General features: G+C 35.9%; 3 protein-coding genes across 3 annotated transcripts in view; 1 reads left to right on the top strand and 2 right to left on the bottom strand.

Moving 5' to 3' along the window:
* Positions 1 to 4,151, bottom strand: part of gpam (glycerol-3-phosphate acyltransferase, mitochondrial) — a 28,681-nt gene extending 24,530 nt beyond the window's left edge. Inside the window, exon 1 of the mRNA XM_067368922.1 lies at positions 4,061 to 4,151. The gene's annotated coding sequence lies outside the window, so the exon portion shown is untranslated. The remainder of the gene's footprint in view (positions 1 to 4,060) is intronic.
* Positions 4,152 to 8,174: 4,023 nt separating this feature from the next.
* On the top strand, positions 8,175 to 10,238 carry tectb (tectorin beta). Its single transcript, XM_067370174.1, has 10 exons — positions 8,175 to 8,241; positions 8,370 to 8,560; positions 8,651 to 8,802; positions 8,912 to 8,984; positions 9,258 to 9,361; positions 9,446 to 9,529; positions 9,617 to 9,779; positions 9,861 to 9,939; positions 10,024 to 10,056; positions 10,174 to 10,238. The coding sequence occupies exons 1-10, from the start codon at positions 8,175 to 8,177 to the stop codon at positions 10,236 to 10,238; spliced, it is 1,011 nt and encodes a 336-aa protein (XP_067226275.1).
* Positions 10,239 to 10,707: 469 nt separating this feature from the next.
* The window catches only part of gucy2g (guanylate cyclase 2g), a 15,624-nt gene continuing 3,090 nt past the window's right edge, over positions 10,708 to 23,241 (bottom strand). Inside the window, exons 3-22 of the mRNA XM_067370302.1 lie at positions 22,169 to 22,517; positions 21,688 to 21,797; positions 19,337 to 19,516; positions 19,093 to 19,237; positions 18,870 to 19,005; positions 18,687 to 18,790; positions 18,427 to 18,593; positions 15,659 to 15,784; positions 15,491 to 15,574; positions 15,285 to 15,389; positions 14,284 to 14,355; positions 13,800 to 14,124; positions 13,481 to 13,658; positions 13,248 to 13,388; positions 12,314 to 12,506; positions 11,849 to 12,023; positions 11,635 to 11,733; positions 11,454 to 11,545; positions 10,977 to 11,078; positions 10,708 to 10,854 (exon numbers count right to left, since the gene is read on the bottom strand). Coding sequence (XP_067226403.1) covers positions 10,711 to 10,854; positions 10,977 to 11,078; positions 11,454 to 11,545; positions 11,635 to 11,733; positions 11,849 to 12,023; positions 12,314 to 12,506; positions 13,248 to 13,388; positions 13,481 to 13,658; positions 13,800 to 14,124; positions 14,284 to 14,355; positions 15,285 to 15,389; positions 15,491 to 15,574; positions 15,659 to 15,784; positions 18,427 to 18,593; positions 18,687 to 18,790; positions 18,870 to 19,005; positions 19,093 to 19,237; positions 19,337 to 19,516; positions 21,688 to 21,797; positions 22,169 to 22,517 — 3,027 coding nt within the window. The 3' untranslated portion in view covers positions 10,708 to 10,710. The remainder of the gene's footprint in view (positions 10,855 to 10,976; positions 11,079 to 11,453; positions 11,546 to 11,634; positions 11,734 to 11,848; positions 12,024 to 12,313; positions 12,507 to 13,247; positions 13,389 to 13,480; positions 13,659 to 13,799; positions 14,125 to 14,283; positions 14,356 to 15,284; positions 15,390 to 15,490; positions 15,575 to 15,658; positions 15,785 to 18,426; positions 18,594 to 18,686; positions 18,791 to 18,869; positions 19,006 to 19,092; positions 19,238 to 19,336; positions 19,517 to 21,687; positions 21,798 to 22,168; positions 22,518 to 23,241) is intronic.

Raw genomic sequence — 23,241 nt, 5'->3', positions numbered from 1 at the left:
TTGGGCCCTATGAAAGAATATGAGGTTAGGCCCCCTACCGCAGCCATTCTGCACCAAACATATAAGCCAAACTAGCTATCCAAAATCTTTGACTGCAATTTAAACTGGGTTGATAATGAAAATTAAAAAACAAATTAGTTTTAATGTGATTTTTGATACAGTTCCTGCTTCCCCAAATGAGGAAATGACAATGCATTTGAGCATTTGATTTATCATTTGAGAAGCCATTTGAGAGTTTGATTTATTATTTAAAATTATTTACCATTTGAGCAGCTGTTTTCAAATTTTGATTTATTATTTGATCTTTTAAGCATTTGAATTTTCATTTTTAATTTTGTCAGGAAAAAACTTCTCACAAAGTATTCTCATTCAAACTTTCAGGGAAAATATCTTTAGATAAAGATTGAAAGAGTTGTCGGAAGCTTAGTGGTGGTGTGCTAACTGCCGATTGGCCTACAAAGTGACGTCATAGTTCCACTTTATAAAGTGGTGCAGGTATGACATAAAAATTCAGAAGACTAATTAGAGATTTTATTATATGGTTTTATAATGGGGTTTTTCAATTTATGAGTAAAATAAGGTCTGTGCTAAACATAACTTGACGATACTTGGACATTTTGTGCAGCATAAACTGCACATACTTACACCCCAAACTATTTTATACTATTTTATAGTTATAGTATATATATATATATATATATATATATATATATATATATATATATATATATATATATATATATATATATATATATATATATATATATATATATATATATATATATACTGTATACACATGTAAAACAGCTTATAACAAATACTGTAACAATAATCCAGTGATCCAAGTGATGCTGCAGAGATGTATTTTTGTAGGCCAGCCTTAAAGTTAGTTAGTCATCCTGGTTCCTTCATCAAAAACCTAAAAGGATTTTTCCATTGGCTTTTGTATTATTGCAGAAAACAATCTTTAGAAGGCAGGGTTTAGAGAGAGGGTGTGAGTTTGAGCCTTTAACGCAGTGGCATGTATCATTTCAGAGATATTAATAAAAATAAAATGATTACACTGGACAAAATCATATGTTGGATCTCATGAGGGTATGCATATTAATTTAATCGATCAGTTGCTAAATCATTAATTAATGCTAACTGCTCTGATATACCACTTAAAACAATATAGCCTAACATAACTTTACTTATATAATGCCTTCTAGTGTACGATTACAATATGATTACATCTCCTAGCGGATGATCACTGCACATTAAATAAAGCATTGCCTGTGCTTGATCTTTGGATAAATATTAAGCTCCATGGTAGAACTTGTAAAGAAAATGATTTAAAGTCATTGATTAGCATATTCTATCATGATAATCTATAAATCGCTCATGTGGGAACTGTTGTAAGATGCCTACAGTGCCAGAGAATATACTGCATGAAGATAGAACAGGTATAGTTTAGTTTCATTATGGTTATGACTTGTCATTTTGTCATCTTGTTTTTATGCATGCTATTGCATTTACATTAAATTAAGCATTGCATGTGCTTGATCTTTGGATAAAGATTAAGCTCCATGGTAGAACTTCTAAAGAAAATGATTTACTAATCTGAATGCAGTGTTGATGTCTCCAAGCAGTCCTGTCCAGACATCCTGCTGGGTCTTAATTGTGTATTCGCAAAGGAACAAGAACATCTGAATATAAATTCTGGACACGTTCCTCTTTAATTGTGCTAGTGTGTATACCAACATTTATCCTTATTTCGTAGTCTTTGGAAAAGAGGAAGGTTTGGGTTTCAAAAACATAAACTTCTTGTCACTGGACAAATAATATTTAATGTGGAATTCTCTCTTACTAATACCTAGGACTTTCATCCCATGAAGTCCCATATACTTAAAATGGGTTCAAATCATAGCAACCAGAATATCATAGACATTTATCTAGCCTCTTTTGACTTTTGACAATGAAGGACCCTTCTAGGACAGGAGATTTGCCCTTTCAAGCACTTGTCAAAAAAAAAAAAAAAAAAATGTAATTCCTTTTTCCTGTGTCAATGGGCATTCAGTTTTGTTACTGTGCTGTCAACAGCATATATGACCCTGCCAGTCACAGTCGAGATCAGGCTCACTTCTTGTCTGCTTTTGCAAGCTATGGCAGTTTATCTGTACAAGCCAAGGATGCTAAATTTCAAGATTAAGAGTGAATAAATGTATTGATTTATTTCCCTCTAAAGTGATTTTTCCCTCCTTGATGTCCAGAGTAGAAGGATGAAGGCTTATGCAAATTATGTTAACCACATACTGTAACTGCTTGTGTGGTTTTCAAACAGGGATGCTTTAATCTCAACTTTTATGTGCTGATGTAAAGCTATAAATATAGCTTTTTTCAAATAATGCATTGTTTAAAGGGCTGGTATAATGCCACTTTTACAAGATGTAAAATTAGTCTCTGATGTCCCCAGAGTGTGTATGTGAAGCTCAAAATGTGTTTTAGCTCAAAATACCCCACACATCATTTTTATAGCATGTTAAATTTGTCACATTTTGAGGGTGAGCAAAAACGCTCAATTTTTGTGTTTGTCCCTTTAAATGCAAATGAGCTGCTACAAAGAGGGCGGAGTTTCAAGAGCTCATGTCAGAAACTGTTCAGCCTTTTATGTTCGGACAATGATGGAGAGACTCAAGAAAACATGTAGAATGCAACAGGACGTTTCTGAACGGTTAGTTGATTAATTTATGTAGCTGATGTGGAGTTAATTATCTTAAAGTCATTTATTAGCATATTCTGTCATGATAGTCTATAAATCGCTCATGTGGGAACTGTTGTAAGATGCCTACAGTGCCAGAGAATATACTGCATGAAGATAGAACAGGTATAGTTTAGTTTCATTATGGTTATGACTTGTCATTTTGTCATCTTGCTTTTATGACATGCTATTGCATTTGTGTTACGTACTGTAATGCAGTAACATGGCCTTACCCCCTATGTTGCCTGTTCTCAGGGGCGGGGTTTATGTAAATTCTAGGGTTAGTGATGTCACCAACCCGGGAAGAGGCTTGTTGTTTGTTGTTGTCCTTAAAGGAACACTCCACTTTTTTTGAAAATAGGCTCATTTTCCAACTCCCCTAGAGTTAAACAGTTGAGTTTTACCGTTTTCAAATCCATTCAGCCGATCTCCGGTTCTGGCGGTACCTTGACTCTTCTGTAGTTAAATCGTGTACTAAGACCGACGGAAAATAAAAAGTTGCGATTTTCTTGGCTGATATGGCTAGAAAATCACAACTTTTAACTTTCTGTCGGTCTTAGTACATGATTTAACTACAGAAGAGTCAAGTTTTAAATAGGAAAAATATCAAAACTCTTTGGTCACTTTTAAGCACGATGCTAACGGTCTAATCAGATTCAATGAACTATGCTAAGCTATGCTAAAAGTGGTACCGCCAGAACCGAAGATCGGCTGAATGGATTCAAAAACGGTAAAACTCAACTGTTTAACTCTAGGGGTGTTGGAAAATGAGCCTATTTTCAAAAAAAGTGGAGTGTTCCTTTAAAGTCTGCATGAACCGGAAGTAGCAAACGACTTTTCTCCAGTGTTGTGACGTATTTCCAAGTGAAATGGAATATTGAATAGAGGGCAGAGTTTTATTTTTAGTGCTCCTCCTCTCCATCTCTCGCTCATAGCAGACTAACGGTCGGAGGGGTGTGGTTTAAGTGTTTACAACCCAAGCCGTCAAACTGATGTCATTAGAGAAGGGGCACTGTTGCAGAGGGGAGGAGCATTTTCAGATTTTGATTAAATATTACGAAGCCAAACAATTTTTTTGTGTGGATTGACTTTCACGGATGAATTGTTCACCACAAAACTAGCAATTTGAGCTAACAAAATAAATAAGGTCAATTTTGATTTCATGTGTACTTTAAACAGAGAATTCTTTAAAAGTTTGCATTGAACTTTCAGTGCTGTAACTTTGCAGAGACTGTTTATGCTCAAGCAGCAACATCACACAACTAAAGTTAAAGGGTTTTAGTTCACCCAAAAATGAAAATTCTGTCATTTATTACTCACCCTCATGCCGTTCCACACCTGTAAAACCTTCGTTCATCTTCGGAACACAAATTAAGATATTTTAGTTGAAATCCGCTGGCTCTGTGAGACCTGCATAGGGAGCAATGACACTTCCTCTCTCGAGATCCATTAATGTACTAAAAACATATTTAAATCAGTTCATGTGAGTACAGTGGTTCATTATTAATATTATAAAGAGACATGAATATTGTTGTTCGCCAAAAACAACCAAAATAACGACTTGTTTAGTGATGGCTGATTTCAAAACGCTGCTTCAGGAAGTGTTTAAGTAAATTACTTTAAAGAACTTTAAGTAAATTACATTTATTTATAGCTGTAAAAAAAAAAAAAAAAAAAAAATAAATATATATATATATATATATATATATATATATATATATATATATATCCAAACTTTTCAAAGACAATAAACACTTGTTGAGGTGGTTAGTTAAATTAAGAAATATCTTAAATTTTTTGTTGTTTTGTTTTATTTTAATGCTTGTTATTTTAAGTATAACAGTATGTACAGAAAAAGTATGATTTTTCACCCAAAAATAACAATTCTGTCATTACGCTCAAGTATGAGTTTCTTTGTCCATCTTTGTTCAAAAGAATTTTTGAAAAATGTTGGTAACCAAATGTTTCTGGTCCCCATTAACCATTAAAAAGTATTTATTTTCCATAATATGGAAGTCAGTGGGGACCAGCAACTGTTTGGTTACCCACATTTTACAAAATATCTTCTTTTGTTTTCAGCAGAACAAAGACACACATACAGGTTTATAACAACTTGAGGGAGAGTAAATAATGACAGAATTTCATTTTTGGGTGAACTTGAAGCTCATTTTGAAGCCTTCTTTGATGTTTGCTGATGCCACCTAGTGGGCCTCCTGGTTAAGAACCTCTATTCAAAGGGGTTGGTTACCTATTTGCCCAAATTTCGAGCCACTCATATATATTCTGATGATCCCTAGATCTGATTCAGGTAACTCATTCAATTTAAATAATTTTCATTCACTGTGTTAAGCACCAAAGTTTAATAGTTTGTTCAAATCCCTAACCTTAAATATGAGCAACAGCAAACACTACTTTTGTTTCTGGGTAAAATTTAATTCTGACTTGAATCCATGTTTTTTTTGTTTTTGTTTTTTTAAGTGAAGAAGGTTTTGGGAGAGCGAGACGATGCGAGTGCCTCTGCAAATGTGGCTAAAGTAATTTGCATGGCTCTAAAACGCATGATAAAAGGCCAAGAATGAGTGCTTTGCAGGTGATTGTCTGTTCGAAGCCTCACAATGAATGTTAGCACAAATATTTAATATTGCTTCTGGTGCGGCAAGAAACACCCGATATTACGTAACACAATGAAAGTCTAGGGACACCTGAACAGCTTGAACACCTGGAAGGCTCTTCATAGTCAGCGGTAACGCTAGCTGTCCCTGGGCTCTGGGCCTCAGAGTTGATTTGCATCTGCCATAGTTTTCTCTCAGGCATTGCACTCTAATGTATCCCAGTGGTCGCTCTCATTCTCATGGTAATGAGCACAAGTGAAAGTAGCCTTTGCTGTGCTATAATTTTATCACGTGGGATATCTGTTCCTTTGCTATCTGCACCTGATCATTTTACATTAGTGCTTGTAATTAGGAAATTTTGGCTCTGTATATGTTTTGATCTTATAAACAGTTATTGATAAAAGACATACTCTTTGTTTCTCTCCGTAACATCACCTTACTTTTTTTCAAAAATAAAAAATGAGTTGGTTATGATCAAGGCCTAATATGCTTTTTTTTTGACACTGCAATAATTAAGGAGTATATTTATCTTGTTTTTCGGTAAATACAAGAACAAGATAAAGAAATTAACAACCTTAACTCTGTAAGATAACTAGTGAAAAAGTAAAAATAAATAAATTGCCAAAGAAAAAAAAAGATATATTAACTATTATTCATTATATTTTTTATTAATTTACACAGTTTGTTTTAGCAATGTTTAGATTTTTCGAAATATCCTTAAAACATGATAAATGTAATGAAATATGGTAAGAAAAAATATATTCTCTGAGCACTTCTTAATATTTTTCACAGCTTTTCTTAACAGATATATGATTAATTCAATAATTTATATGTATGTTTTAGTTTAAAACAAGACAGAGATTAAGATTACGACTCATTATGTTGTTTTGTGTTTCGTTTTAATATTTGCGTGTGTGTTTTTGTTTTATTTTGTCATTGTTTTGGTCATTGTATTAAATAATTCAAGTTATATTGATATTAAAATATGACTTAATTTACCTCATCTACTCCAGAGCATAACGATCCATGCTATAATTTTGCTCTTTATGATTTAACACAGTGCCTCATGGGGTTTGAAACACATCTGTCTGCAAGGGCTTCCACACAGAGATTAAGTTTTAATTGTGTTAAACCTATTGACATCACAGCGACCGAACTGAACCGCCTGACCCTGTATTCATGATTCATATACATGAAGAAAGGCTAAAAGGGGATACTCTCCTGTCCTAAAATTGAAGGAGACACACTGTCTGAGGATAAATGCTGCTTCTCTAAGTGCCCTGCTTTCCTTAGAGGCTGAAACACAATCTCTGTGAATGGCACATCCTTTGACTATCAGATTTTGTGTGCTTGTCTTCAGGCTTCTTACCTTATCCAGAGGCCATCTTGATCTATATGGGCCCCATCTATACATTCTTCTTCGTATGTACGATCACGGAGATCTTAAAGGCCCTTTGTGCGCTTGTTCCCCAGTGTGATGTTTTTGGGGAGCGTGACAGTACCAGTTCATAGGTGATGACTTATATCGAAATGCTCCTGCCACCATCTGACTTATGTGGTTCCGGAAAAAGCTTGTTTCCTGACCTACATTGTATTGTAACTTCCTGAAAAGGGTTGGGGCTGTCTATACCGCAATGTTATGACACTCTACAAAAATGGAAATGTTCCATTGTTAACTTTTGGAACTTTCTTGGAATCTTAATGATTCCTTTAATGCGTCCTTTCCCTCAAGATAAAGAGCATGAAGATTGTGCACAGCTGTATTACTTTGGATCTGTTTTGGCTAAGCACAATGAGACTGACCTTAATGACACTGTGCTTCTTTAAGAGGAAGTCTGGCATGACTTGGGGCGCATTAGGTAACTACTGATGGCAATCCACTGATCAGCATGGCTGCCTGGCAGAGACTGAGAAGTATTACATAACCTGGAATGAGTCTAAATTGGAAGCCCATTTCTATTAGAGTTTTGAGAAGAACCCAAAATTTGCAGGCGAGAATGAGACCAGGAGACCTTGACACCACAGAGTTCCTATCAGAAACACATATGAAGGGCTGAAAACATTACTGGGAGATGATTTTTTAGGTGAAAATGAAATATATAAGTGAACCGACCATGTTTTTGATTAAAAGCTGAGAAAATGCTCTTCCCCTCGAGACGATGGTCATTTAAAAGTCAATGTCTGGCCAGCACAGAGAGCTTTTGTGCTCTCCTTCACAATGCTATCACCAAAAGGCCTCACCAGACTGGCTGACCAAAGAAGCAAGGGGGGTTACTGCCTACCTGTGGACTTATAAAGCAGCTCTTGTGCTGTCTTCATTGAACTCTGCTTTTAGGATTTATCATCATTTACCTGCAAAAGAACCACCCAGGAACCATGCAGACCTTCTACTAGAGACCTGAGCCAACACTTCTTCTGGATTCCTCATTGGTATGGTACAAACATTAGTTGTAATTCAAATATTACGGTGCTTTCCTTGTTGAAAAAAAATGGCATATGCTGGTTAGGTATATTTTGAAGCATGGCAGCTGGTTTATGCTGGTCCTTCATTGGTCATAAGCTGGTCCTGAGCTGGAGATAGTTGCTTAGGACCAGCACTTGAAGAGCTTAAATCAGCTCATGACCAACTAAGGACCAGCATAAACCAGCTGCCATGCTTCAAAACATACCTAACCTGCATATGCAGTGTGCATTGAAAATGATCATTAAATATATACAACTGTGTATAGATAGACAATTCAGGTCATGAGTGAAATTGTATCATGTATAAAGATATTTTCGGTAAATGTAATAGTGCAATTCTATTCGTTCAGCATTAGGAAATGGCAGCTGTTGGTGTTCTCTTGATTCTCCTCCCCATGACGTGGGCCTGTGCACCTCAGAAAGCCGGTAAATGTGAAATAAACATAATATTTTAAACATTTCCTCTCAGCGTGGATCAAAGGGCTGTGTATTTGTTGTTAGCATGATTTAATCGGCTAGATAATCCTGACAGACCAATTTGTCGTCTGTTTCAGATTACGTGATGGTGTCATGTTTTCCCAATGCCATCATTGCGAATGTGCCAGAATGTCCATATGGATGGGAGATTGGCCAGCTGTCCTTGGGCGGCGTGTGCTACACTGGAATTAACACTCCAGGCTTCTATCGTTTTACCATCCCAGATCTCACTCCTAAGAATCATTCATACTGCGGCACCCTGTCTGAGGTGAGACGTTTGATTGTGAGACGTTTAATATATAATCCAACTGTTAGTTCATTTAAAATAGCGCTAAAGATGTATCTACCTTTTTTTCAGTATGTCGGAGGCAAAGACCCACGGTACATATTCTACAACTCAATTGTATCCAACGACTCCTCTCTCACTGTCCGGAACCAGCCTGTCAACTACACGTTCAGCTGCACTTATAAAGCGGCTTATCTGGTCAACAACGCCGTGTTTAGCCAAAGGTAGACCCTGTTACACTGATATCAAGTCTAGCAGGTGTAGATTTCATGGAGCCTGTGCATTCTGACCGTTGACTTGCAGCGTCTTTACTAAACCCTCTGCTTCTTCCAGAGTGGCAACAGTTTATGTCAACAACGGGAGTTTAGGTTCTTTTAAGTCTCAGTTGTCTATGAACGTCTTCACAGTGAGTACTTCAGCTTTTCTCAAAAGTGGCCAGTGATGAAGAAAGTACAAAAGGGAAATTCCCTCTCCATTCTCCATTTGTGAAATTTTGTATAAAGGTCAAATTTGTTGGTTTGTGCAGTGCACTACATAAAAAACTATTGTAATTGTAGGGAATATATATGTATTACCCCAAATTACTGAAAAATGCATATATACACAGTATATTTTTCTGAAAATGTTAATTTTATAAAACTTTGATTTGATAGTTTTTGGTGAATTTTGTGGTTTGTAGAACTCAAAGTTCCTCTACGCAAAAGATGCACCGTATGTGATTGACACATCCGAGATTGGATCGGAGGTGTTCATTGGCATTGAAGCTAAAGGATTGAGTAACAGGTAAGTCGTTCAACAGAAAGAGATTTGATCAAATACACAGATTCACATAGTCAATTAAAAAGACTCTCTCTTTAATGTTTATAGATTTAAAGTAGTAATAACAAATTGCTGGGCAACACCTACTCCATATTCAACAGACAGGAAAAGGTGGACTTTAATTCAGAACAGGTAAGGTTTTATTGTCAATTAGGTAGAATTTGTGTCAGTGTGATTCAATACTGCTCACTGGGTAATATATATGCTCCTGGTTCACAGCTGCTCCTTAGACAACACAGTCACCATATTTGAAAATGCCAAAGACAGTCGGTCCATGTTCAAGTTCAATTCGTTCCGCTTTCAGCGGTTAGAGAAAGTGTCCACCGTGTGGCTCCACTGTGAAGTCCAAGTATGCGACGGGGAGAAGCTGTTCTGTCAGCCGGTGAGTATCAGTATCAATTTAATGCTATTGTAGTTTTAAATAGTTTACTGGCTCCACTAAGACTCTTCTTAACTATCCAAGACTCCATGTACATCAAGAAGCACTGAATTTGAACCTGATCCAAATGGAGGCATACTGACCATGGAGTTTCAAGTCAGAGGTATTTGACATTTTTGCTTTTGCACGATTCAAGTTTGATATTCAGGATCATTTATTTTAAAGCCATAAAACTCTCTGTTTACAGCACAACACTCCTCCAGTTATGTCCACCTTGCAGGTACGTTTGTACTATCAATGTTTATACTATTTTTAATTATCGTATAAAACATAAAACAAGTCACCTTTTTTGAAGTAATGCTAAAGATTGCCCTTTTCTCACCTTGTTGTTTTACAGGCCCATTTCTGTCTCTGCTGTCCATATTTCTACTGAATGAATTTTTAGGATACTTCAGTTTGTAATGAGGCCAAATATGGGTTACTCAAATGCAATGAAACATGCCTTTGCACTTATACAATTACATATAAATACTTAAATATAGACACGCATGCATGCATACACCCACACACCATACGTGTCTCAGGGAGTGTAGTGTATCGACACATTCCTTTAAATCTTCAATTGCATTTTTTTTTTTTTTTTACAGTTTTTACTTGTTTTTTCCTTACATGAATATTGGTAGAAAAGAAAACAGTATCTGAAAGAGGTAATCTTTAGTGTAACAGATGTTGAAACATTCTTGTTGCATTATATGTGAAAAAATATTTTGAAATATTTTTAGTAATTCAATTCTTTTAAAAGATGTTGTCTTGACATTTTCATCATTGATAACTTTTTTTTAAAAAATACATTTTTAAATAAAACTGTAAAAGTGTTAACAATATTTGTTGTAATGTCCTAATATCCAAAAGTATATATAAAATCACGGTCAAATTAGATATCGGGTACAGTAAGTGTGTGCATTTCTGTCATTTTAGCCATGGCTGGGGTCCGCTGGATTGCTCTTCTGTCTTTAAAGTCTCCATCATTTGCTGAGGTTGTTTTGGTTTTCTCCTGTTTAAACATGACAGTGCAAGACTGTCCATATACAGCGTGTCAGGTCTCCATATAGCACTTTCTTTCAATTAGCACTTTGTGTCATGATCAAACCTATAAATAAAACTGCAAATAAAAATAACCAAAAGTGGCTTGATACTTACATCTGTTCCTGATTTAGGACTTGTATCACATTCATGGCCAATGGGTGGAAACCTGAATCCGGATTTGCCCATCAACCAGAAGGTTTTCTGCGTTCCCTTTCCCTAGAAAACACATCAGAGATATGATTAGATGCACAGATAATGCTTCTATTTTTTATTTAATATTTTAATTAGAATTGATATTAATATTAATTTATGTCTTAACATTCTTTTATTTTTAACACTCTAAACATGCAGGTATAAATGGAAAAAATGTTGCAGATTTTAGTGTGATCTCAGGGGCTGTTTACACGACACCGTTTTCAACTAAAAACTTTTTATGCATTTTGGCCGCTCATTTACACGACAACAACGTTTTGGTGGCCTGAAAACGCAAACTTTTGAAAACGGGTTTCACATTTTCACATTTCACAAGTTTTTTTTTAAAAACGATACCCTCAGACTTTTGGACTGTATAAAGGGTGGCATTATACAAACCTTTATTTCAATGTCGCCCCTCTCTTCCAGTTCAAAATTTCCATTCTTGAAGAGAATATCAGCGGTGCTCTGAGAGATGTGGATTCTCAGTGCTGAAAAGGAAAAAAACCCAAAGTATTTCAAAATATTTGTTCCAAAATACAGACAATAGTAGCTAAAAAAAATTAAGAAAAGTCCTTACGAAGACTGTTGCTCTCCATCCTAGAAGCTGTGTTTACTGTATCTCCAAATAAACAGTACCGAGGCATTGTACTACCCACAACTCCAGCAACCACTGGGCCTGTATATGCATACATATATATATATGCATACATATTATATATATATATATATATACACACACATTACAACATGTATAGCCCACAATACACTAATAATATAGTATACTTGCATACCAGAATTGATCCCAATCCGTAGGGCCAGTTTCTCATTAGGCAGATGCCTAATTTTGAACCTTTTGAGGGCAGAGAGGAAGTGGAGTGCCATAGTAGAGATCTCCTCAGCATGAAGATTACCGTTACTGATAGGCAGCCCACTGGCCACCATATATGCATCCCCTATGGTCTCCACCTACCAGAAAAAAAGTAAGTGTAAATTAACTAAAAAAAATTAAAAAAAGATTGAATTGACAGAAATAAATGTTCATAAATTTATCATGAATCAATGACATTAAGTCAGTCTTTCATCTATTTACATCACATTACACTGCAAATCTGGTTGTTTATTCTCACAGCATTTCTGAAACTCATGCAAATGATGAATAATATTGACATAATTCTGCATTCAATCTGAACATTTTTACAACCATACCAGCCTCTCTGTAGGCCATGAATGGGCACAGTTGGTGAGTTTTCATTTACCTTGTAGACATCATATAGCTTGATGATCTCATCGAAAAGACTGTAGAGGTCATTGAGGAGGGTGATCACCTCCAGAGCTGAGCTAATGGAGCACATGGTGGTGAAACCCACAATGTCAGAGAAAAAGATGGTCACCATGTCATAACTTTTAGGCTCCACTGATTTCCCAGCCATTAGTTGATCTGCAATATACCTGTAAGAACACACTGTCGTCACTGAAAATACAAGTATTACACATAACAGGTATATATTATATAATTAATATATCAAAGCCGCTGTGTTCGCTCAAAAAACTTTTGCATTATCTCACATAAGTATTGCATTCTCCTATGAAACTTCACACTTACTCGCAAAAGCAATGAAATATAATTCTTCCTCCAACCTCATATTATTTCTATCACAAATATTTTGTGACCGAATGCAAAGTTTCTTGAAACGTTTTGCGAGAGAAGTACTGAAATATAATTATTCCTCCCGTCTCATTTTTCCCTCATCACCATTTCCCTTTAGGGGCTCTGTGAAAATGTGTATCTCAGGTCCTGTACTGTACACTTGCAGTTAAACCATGTTGTTTTTTTTGACAGTACAATTGTAAAAACTCCACCAAAACTGACAGTAAAGTACTGTAGATTTTTAAGAAATTTCTGAGAGTGCAATTAGATACATGACAAGAAATATTGTGGAATTACTGTGAAAGAAACATAATTATTAACCTGGAATATACTGTAATTTCACACTATTTTTTTTACAGATTAAGATTACATCCATAACCATTATAATACAATTTGGGAATGTTTTCATGTCAACTATAAAATATATAATATAACCATCTAGTATGTAACTCTGCTTTGGTGGCAATTGTTTCTAGCTGATATAAAGAGTAATGAAAAATACATTAACAAAATGTCACTGTCACTGTAAACAATTTGTTTACCTTGGCAGCATGCTAGATAGAAGCTTATCAGCTCTGCTTTTCTCTGCTGTAAGCTGATTGGTTCTCTCCTCCACTACTTCTTCCAGGTGATTGGCATATTTCTCGAGTTTGCTCACCATGTTGTCCAGGATGTTGGCATGGCTGGTAATTGATAAAACAGTTTAGAATAAATAAAACTAAATATATTTAGGAGCGTCAGGATCTTTGGGCAGATAGCTACATAAAACATTCACCTTTCAGGACATGCCTCACGCAGTTGTCTCCTGATGCTGGCAAATGGGGGTCTGTGGTCTGGGTTCTCACTCCAGCAGGCTTTTAACAAGGGGATGAGACGTTCATCACAGATGTCAGCAGACAAGGTTGGTCTAAGGGGCTCCTCGGTCATAGGGGTCCTTAACTGCTTGATTATCTCTAATGAATGTAATATAACACACAACATGAGAAGGCAAACTTAATCCAGATGGCTAAACAAAACTATGTTTACTTTCTTAAAAATGCAGGAAAAAAGACTTGACCTTTATAGGGTTAAGAAATACAACACAAAAGCATTACCTTTCGGTTCCAGGTGAACGTCATGGTACGGGCCCACCTCTGTACTGTACATCAGCTCTCGCATGATTATGGCAAAGCTAAAGACATCTCCTTTCTGGCTGCCGCTGAAAGGGTAGTAGACTTCTCTCAAAAACTCAGGAGCAATCCAGTACATCTCTTCATACTTTGGATTTTCCAGTGGAATCAGTCTTTGTTTGGTGCCATGTTTGAACTCCCACAGGCCAAAGCCAGAGAGTTTGATCTGCAACCTGCTGTCTACCAAGCACATACTGGGCCTCAGATTTCCATGAGATTTCAGACTGCTCTTATGTATGTACTCCATGCCCTGTAGAGAACATACCGCAATAAAAGTCTCACAGTGGTAATAAAGCAGACCAGTCTTGTTCCAAATCATTTTTCCTAGTGGATATGCATATTGTTGCTATAAAAAAAACAAGAAAAATATAATGCAATAAAGGACTTTACATTGAAACACCATACTCACATTAACAATGTCATAGGCAAAGGACAATTTGAACATCCAGTCCAGCTCAATTTCACTGTTCCTAAGAACATCCTGATGTTTCAAAAGCAGAATAACAGATATACTAAGAGTCTGATAATGTGGACATGTTATATATGTTTCAAATATAATTCTAATTAGTCCTGTATGATGGGAATCTTAAAGAATCGATCGGATGAAGAAATACAATTTCTTTGACAAACAATGAGATCATTTCAATAATAAAGATGTTTAAAACAATTCTGTTTCTTTACAGATTTTTGAATGCCATTTCACTGTATTTTAGAGGCAGCATACATGCAATACAATTGTACTTATTGAACAACAATACTAATGTCACGGTCACGTCTTGTTTAGTTTTATTTTCCTGTTCATGTTGTATTTAGTTTCTAGTGTTTTCTTTGTCACAGTTTTTGCCAGAGTTCTCATTTTTTACTATGGTTTCTGATTAGTGCATTCCTGTAACTTGTTTCTGTTAATTATTATTCTCAATGCATTTAAGCCCTCAGTTTCCTCAGTTCTGTGTTTGTTGTTAAAGGTTATGATGTATGTGTAATAAGTTTCTTTTTTCATTGATCATTCTGCATCACGCATCTTCTTTTGTAGTCAACTAAATGACATCTGTGACAATTAAACAATAAAGGTGGCAATATAATATGCTACAAAATATAAACAATCGGTAACTACGCTATTTAAGTTTTACAGTTAGCTGTAAGCTGTATATGTTTGATTTATCAAAAAGAACCATTTCATTAGTTATTGGTTCAGGGATTGTACTACACTTGTTGAGCTGCATGTTTTTGAATCACTAAAATGAACCGGCTCATAAGAAGCGTTTGTCAGTTTGTTCAACAAGTATCTGATCTGAGTATTGTAGTACAATGTTCCATTGTCATGAACAATCGGGGCAGAGGAATGGGCCTGCTAGGACCGGTTCCTATCATTTTTTTAATGGAACAGTTCCCAGTATACTGTATACGCACCTTCAAGCTTCCTTTCTTGCAGTACTGCATGATGATACAGACATTTGGAGGCTCAATACACACACCAAAGAACTGTACCAGGTTCTCATGTTTCATTTCTTTCATCTACAGCAGGAATAAACACAAGTATTAGAGTATTAGCAAAGTGTTGGCCTGTGACCTGTTGAGGTAAAACTGAATCTCTAAAAAAAAATCTGAAATTTTACCATATTGAACTCTGCGATGACAGATGGTTTCTTGACATCAGTAAGGATTTGATTTTTCAAATACTTTATGCCCACCTCGTTTCCCTGCACCATAAGCAAAGAGAGTTGTGTTAGTTGAAATATTTGGGTTAGTGCATTATGTTTTAACACACAATCCAGAATTTGTACCTGAAAAAGTCCAATAGTTGTGTAGGCGGCTTCTTTAGCACTATAGCTGTTTGAGGAGAGCATGGACTGAGAGCCACCACTTCCACATTTGCTTGGTGTTGTACTTACAGACAGTGTTTGTGTTCCCTGTAAAACCCAAAATAGTACTTTTTTTTTTTCTGTGTTAATGATCTGTAATTAATATTATGCTTTGTATAGTATATGTACAATATATTTGCTTAACTTGCTACAAACCCGATTCCAAAAAAGTTGGGACACTGTACAAATTGTGAATAAAAAAGGAATGCAATAATTTATTTTATTATATTTTATTCACAATAGAATATAGATAACATATCAAATGTTGAAAGTGAGACATTTTGAAATGTCATGCCAAATATTGGCTCATTTTGGATTTCATGAGAGCTACACATTCCAAAAAAGTTGTGACAGGTAGCAATAAGAGGCCGGAAATGTTAAATGTACATATAAGGAAAAGCTGGAGGACAAATTTGCAACTTATTATGTCAATTGGCAACATGATTGGGTATAAAAAGAGCCTCTCAGAGTGGCAGTGTCTCTCAGAAGTCAAGATGGGCAGAGGATCACCAATTCCCCCAATGCTGCGGCGAAAAATAGTGGAGCAATATCAGAAAGGAGTTTCTCAGAGAAAAATTGCAAAGAGTTTGAAGTTATCATCATCTACAGTATATAATATCATCCAAAGATTCAGAGAATCTGGAACAATCTTTGTGTGCAAGGGTCAAGGCCGGAAAACCATACTGGATGCCCGTGATTTTTGGGCCCTTAGACGGCACTGCATCACATACAGGAATGCTACCGTAATGGAAATCACTACATGGGCTCAGGAATACTTCCAGAAAACATTGTCGGTGAACACAATCCACCGTGCCATTCGTTGTTGCCGGCTAAAACTCTATAGGTCAAAAAAGAAGCCATATCTAAACATGATCCAGAAGCGCAGGTGTTTTCTCTGGGCCAAGGCTCATTTAAAATGGACTGCAAAGTGGAAAACTGTTCTGTGGTCAGTCAGACGAATCAAAATTTGAAGTTCTTTTTGGAAAACAGGGACGCTATTTCATCCGGACTAAAGAGGACGAGGACAACCCAAGTTGTTATCAGCGCTCAGTTCAGAAGCCTGCATCTCTGATGGTATGGGGTTGCATGAGTGCGTGTGGCATGGGCAGCTTACACATCTGGAAAGGCACCATCAATGCTGAAAGGTATATCCAAGTTCTAGAACAACATATGCTCCCATCCAGATGTCGTCTCTCTCAGGGAAGACCTTGTATTTTCCAACATGACAATGACAGACTACATACTGCATGAATTACAACATCATGGCTGCGTAGAAGAAGGATCCGGGTACTGAAATGGCCAGCCTGCAGTTCAGTTCTTTCACCCATAGAAAACATTTGGTGCATCATAAAGAGGAAGATGCAACCAAGAAGACCTAAGTCAGTTGAGCAACTACAAGCCTGTATTAGACAAGAATGGGACAACATTCCTATTCCTAAACTTGAGCAACTTGTCTCCTCAGTCCCCAGACGTTTGCAGACTGTTATAAAAAGAAGAGGGGATGATTTTAAATTTCATGGCATCAACACATTTCAAAAAAGTTGGGACAAGGCCATGTCCCAACTTTTTTGAAATGTGTTGATGCCATGAAATTTAAAATCAACTTATTTTTCCCTTAAAATTATACATTTTGTCAGTTTAAACATTTGATATGTCATCTATGTTTTATTCTGAATAAAATATTGAAATTTGAAACTTCCACATCATTGCATTCTGTTTTTATTCACAATTTGTGCAGTGTCCTAACTTTTTTGGAATCGGGTTTGTAAAAATCACCAGCTTAGAGCGGGTTAGAACAGTATGCCGGTCAAGGATGGTTTATGCCACATTCAGATTTTACATCTACATTGATGGTTAGAATTGCTAGTTGGTTTGGTACTGGTTTAGATGGAGGCAATATTACCCTATTATTGTTAAAAAAGAAAACAAAAATTAAATGAAAACATTTTCATTAACTAAAAACAGAATTATAAAACTTGATAGTAAACTGAAGTACATTTTCACTGAAATAATAACTAAAATAAAATAGAAATGACCAAAAACATATTCAACAAAATTATATTATTATTAACACAACGAATTTGACCATCCAAAATTATTAAAGGTGCAGTAAGCAATTTCTGAGAAACACTGTTGATATTTGAAATCGACACCCAAACAAACACACCCAGCCCAAAAGAAACACACCCCTCCCCCACCCAAAAAACAAAAACAAAAAACGAACAAACACGCTATGCAACACAGGCAACAACTAATAGCTGGTGAATCAGATTTTCCTGTTAATATAGCTAATATTACAACAACTGCATATGTCACTTGCGTATCGAGTAAAAACTAAGCAACCTCTGCATCCATTTTTTGGCCTTACCGATTTTTTAAGATCAAGTTGTCCTAGCTCTTGCCTGATCTTTTCCCAATTATATTTATCTAACCTTTTCCTCTTTGGTAATATCTCAGCCATCTCTTTCTACAGTCTTTCTACAAATGTCCCGCTTGCTCACTCTCTCTCCTCCCCCATCATGAGCATATACGCCCCTATTGCTGATTGGCTACGAGAGTGCTATGGTGTTGTGGTGATCGGTCTGATGCACATTTCTCAGAAATCACTTGCTGCACCTTTAAAATAAAATAAAAATTTAAATACGGTAAAAGTAAAAAATAATAATTTTGAAAATAAATGTTCATCTTACTTTGGGTTCTCTGAGGATAGTTATGTCGCAGTAGTCGATAAGCCACCAGTTGGACTCTTCCAGGCGGGATTGAAGACGGATCTTCTGTAGAGTCAGCAAAGTGATCAAAGCCACTGCTGCCACTCCTAGGACAGGCAAAGCCACCAGCAGAACCAGAAGAGATATCTCTGGAATCAAGTGACAAGACATGATGTCATTTCAAATACATTAGAAGTGTATAGAAATCTAGCAAATCTACCATCAAGCCATGTTCATTTTACCATTTTCTAACCATTCACAGAGCTCATTATCGAAACCACAGGCCGGATTATCTGGTGGAGGTTTTCCATTTTGCCAAACTATGTTAGAAAACATTGATGTAGGTCTGCAAAACATTTTCCATACAGTCAGAGGTTCAGTGTTGAGCATCAGCAATACTATCATATGGATCATTTTGATCTTACTTGATCGTTTTTGTATGGCTGTCAAAGTCCAAAACCGAGACAAATTTAATGATATTTTCTGTTTGTTGCAGGTCATATACTGAATAGTCAAGGTTCCTCTCTCCATATTCATCAAAATGAACCAGACCTGAAGCCCCTGTTGAAAAAATAATTCTTTTGGTTATTTACAATCAATATAGCAAAAATAAGAGGCTGTACAAACTTGCATTTGTGACAGAATTACCATAAAACCTAATGCTGGTCCTGTCCCTGAGCTTTTGGAGAATCTCTCGTCCATGACGGATATCTTTACCATTTTTAAAGGCTTCTTTAAGGCCCATGGCATAAAGTAGAACAGCATCGTGTAAATATGCAGCGTATGAGCTTACCTAAAACATCAAATACAGAATATGAAATTAATTCAAATGTGATTAAATCATGGGTGACAAAAATGATATATGATTTTTTTTCTCATAAAATATTCTCACCTCTTTTTCCGAGGACAGGTTGCTATAGAAAGGAGCCCCTTTCAATCTCTCATAAGCCTGCTCAAAAAAGTCATAGTAGTCATAACCTTCATAGGATTTTTGAGCGAGTACAAACACCATATCAAAAGCCTTCAGCATTGTTTTATTATTGACACCCACTGCAGACTTCCACAGGTTGTCCTAATGGGGAAAAAAGTGAGAGTAGGTATCTATGTAGGTAAAAGAGAATTCTCACAATCTAGTTCACATTAAAATGACTTTGTCTATGACTTTCAAATGTCATATGACCAACAAAAAGTGTCAAATGGACAAATGTACACTGTTTAGGCATAGAAATGTTTTATGTCCACCAATTCAATATATGTCTGAATTACATACACAGTTTAATTAATTATAGTGACATCAAGTCAACACATTTTGGAGAAAAATTCTTTCTTAGGCACAGAAAGGCATGGGTGTGACCGGAGCTAGTAGTTACCATTTTACTCCAGTGAATATTTATCAAGACATTAAATTTTGAAATTCAGTTTCATTATTGATACATACATTTTCTACAAAAGAAGACTGAGCATTTTCATTGTTATTGCCCAGAAATAAATATTCGAATCATTGACCTTTTGTGACCTTTTTTCCTTTACCCAGCTAACAAAAATACGTTCTAAGAACATTTTGCTAACACTGCCACTAAGTTGTGAAAATGTTATTTCTGAATATTCTCTGAATGTTCAAAACATCCAGTTTTTTAAAGACGTTTTTTCTTGGTTATATGGAAACATTCCATTTTCAAAACATTATGGGAACGTTACTTTTGAATGTTCAAACATTCTGAAACAAAAAATGTTAGATGAACACCAACTAAAGCCGCGCACACACTTAATGATTGTAAGGCCAATTATGAATGTAAATTGATACTTATGACTGATCGCGCTCAAACGCGTCCAGTCAGAGCCAGTTGCGTTCAGTCTGCGATTACAGTCAGTGTTCAAATTCCATGTGTAAGTATATAAATCTGCTTCAGTCGCAGGAAACAATCGCTTGTATGTTGAGCTCAGTCTTAGAATGTTTAGGTAGTCGTTAAATGTGTGCCCGGCTTTAAACATTAAAAAAAAAGAAGTTCCCTGAATGATGTATAGATAATGTTTTTGTGCTAACATTTTGATAACATTACTGAAAATAACTTTGAACAAACTTTTTATTGATGTTACAGGAAGAATGTTCGTTCAGAAATGTGACAGAACCTTGCCAGAACGTTAGCTAGAGTTCTGAGAATGTTCCCTGTACCCTCAAATTATAAGAAAAGTAATATTAGAAAACAATCCACCAAAAATTCCTCATTTACAAAAGTTTTGAACCACGTATTTGAAATACAATAGTGCATTGTTATTTACATTTTTTACAGGGCTTTTCATTTTTAACCTTTAATTTTTATTTTATTTTATTTTTAATATGATTTAACCCTCTGACCCTCTTTGTTTAGGGGTCACACTTAGCTCCTTTGCAGTCAAAAAGTGACTGAAGCCTTGAAATGTAACTTTTCTTTTCCAAGTAAACCATTGTAATAATATATTTTCATTCAATAATATTTTTTGATCATTATTTAGAATTTTGATGGGAGTTTATGATACTATGCAATATTTATAGAATTTTTATGAGCTATTTTTCCAACTTTTTTTCATATATATATATATATATATATATATAATCCAATTTGGGAAGGCAGATAAGTGCCATCTGATGGGAATAAAAAAAGAAAAACTTATTTAAAGCCATGGTGTAACCACTAGATTCCAAGTGGCTTATAAATTCTCTAGAGGTTTTTAGACATAAAAACTTATTTTTATCAAGTTGTTGATTTGGATTTATACTTAGACATTCTCAAAGACAATTTTTGTTAAGGTTTAGATTTTTTTTGTTTGAAATGTTGCAAACATTTATATTACACATAATATCAAACTTGTATGAAAAATGTAACAATGTTGTGTAATGTGTCTATTTTGCACACTTGATATTTTAGAGCATCACCCCTTCATTGCTGATTTGTAGTTTGTGCCACCAAAAGATTCTCTAAATTTTCATATTTTTTTGTATTTCCCATTCATTTGCAATGTCTGTCATTTTTGACTGTGAAAGGAGCCAAGACGTGTGACTTTTTTCCCAACCCTTTAACATATCCAAATCATGTCCATGATTTTTTGTGTTCACAAAGCTAATGTGACAAAAGTGTCATCCCATTCTGCTGAAGCAAAAAAATGTAAAATCTCAAAACGTAAAAATTTTCAGTCATTTCTGACTGAAGAGGCACATATTATACATTCAGTCAGTAACCAATTACTCACCACTTTGCCACTGACCTCAAACTGCTGAACGAGAAGGAAAACATACTCTCCATTCATCAGGCCTTGTTTCTCAGCTTCTATCATCAGAGATATGGAGTCTTCAGCATTGGCGAGCACAACCACCACTAGAATGAACAGAATCACACTAACATCTTATAACCTCTTATATAGTTTTAAAGCCTTACTTTCAGTGCAGCAATGTTATGCACATGCAAAAGCTGTACATTGTAATCACACAACAGATCATATTTTAAATCAAAGGGATGTCAAACATATCCTGCACTATAGAGAATGGGGCTTGAGAACGATGCACATTTATCAAGGACTTTGATATTATAACAGTTAAACTCACTCATCTTATGCCAAGTAATAGCTTCAAGAGTAACAAGCCACGAGGACATAAGGGCAAGATGCATTTGTGATCTTACACGTTTTACTGTGTAAACTCCACCCAGATATAGTAAGAGTTGAAAGATAAGGACTACTATTGACTTACCTCTTGCAACCTTAGAGATGATTTGCAGGTTTCTCTGTGCAAGTTCTGGGTCACTGGAATCAAACTTGATGCTAGCTGTCACTGTTACTTTGGCCTTGAGTTGCTTTTCCACAGACTTCCAAAGAGCGTCAACACTGTCCCATGTATTTGTATCCGCACAACCTCCGATTATACCAACATGCTTCCATCCAAAAAAATCCAGTGTTTTAAGCAGGATTTCTCCAAACCTTTTAATGGGAGGCACAATTTTTATATAGGTATCATACACCAGAAGGTTATCCATTTTTGGTGTCTGGCCAACAAAGCCAAACATGGGAATGTTCCATGTGGATGCTATGAGCCCAGTGACCTAGGGAACATAAACGTTATTAAAGGTAGGTAATGTTTTTCATTTTTTATTACACTGGTTGAAACTTTCTTCACATCCTGATATAAATCAATAATAAAAGTAGTCTAAATATTAAAAAGTAGAAGTCTCAGGACCCAAAAAAAAAAAAAAAAAAAAAAAAAAAAATGCATGTCTAATCATTGCATTCGATCCGAATCCAATGATAGGATGTCCAACCTGCCTGTCAACGTATTTCCATACCTCCGTGCACCCGGCTCGTTTCATGAGGCTACGCAGTCACCGAGCAACGAAAACAAACTGCAGCCACCTTTTACAGTTCCTCCTGAACCAAAACAATGAGCTTGTGCTGCTTTCACGCCATGTCGTAACCGTAATTACAAAGTGGCAACTCGTGACGTTCTACCAAACTCCCTCTTTTGTTCTACCCGGAACGTCCTCATAATTGGATTTATGCATTTCTATGGCAACACTATCAAATGACTCTGCAAGTTCAAGACAGAGTTCTGTAAGTTGTTTATGTTCATTATTGTTGTCATGTTATGTGCTTTGAGGCTTGAGGTAATTTAACGCAGTCTCTCATGACGTTTTGCAGACTCTGCTCTGGTTGTGCGCGTTCACGGCTGCGTCCGAAAACAGCTGACTTGTTGACTTTGCAAGCAGCGTTTGCGCACGAAGGCACCTCACGAAATTGATCTCGGACAGACTTCTGAGGCAGCGAAACAGA

This window comes from Chanodichthys erythropterus, chromosome 19 (genome assembly GCF_024489055.1).
Source record: "Chanodichthys erythropterus isolate Z2021 chromosome 19, ASM2448905v1, whole genome shotgun sequence".
In the NCBI taxonomy this organism is placed as follows: Eukaryota; Metazoa; Chordata; class Actinopteri; order Cypriniformes; family Xenocyprididae; genus Chanodichthys; species Chanodichthys erythropterus.
This window is presented reverse-complemented; position numbering and strand designations above follow the sequence as displayed.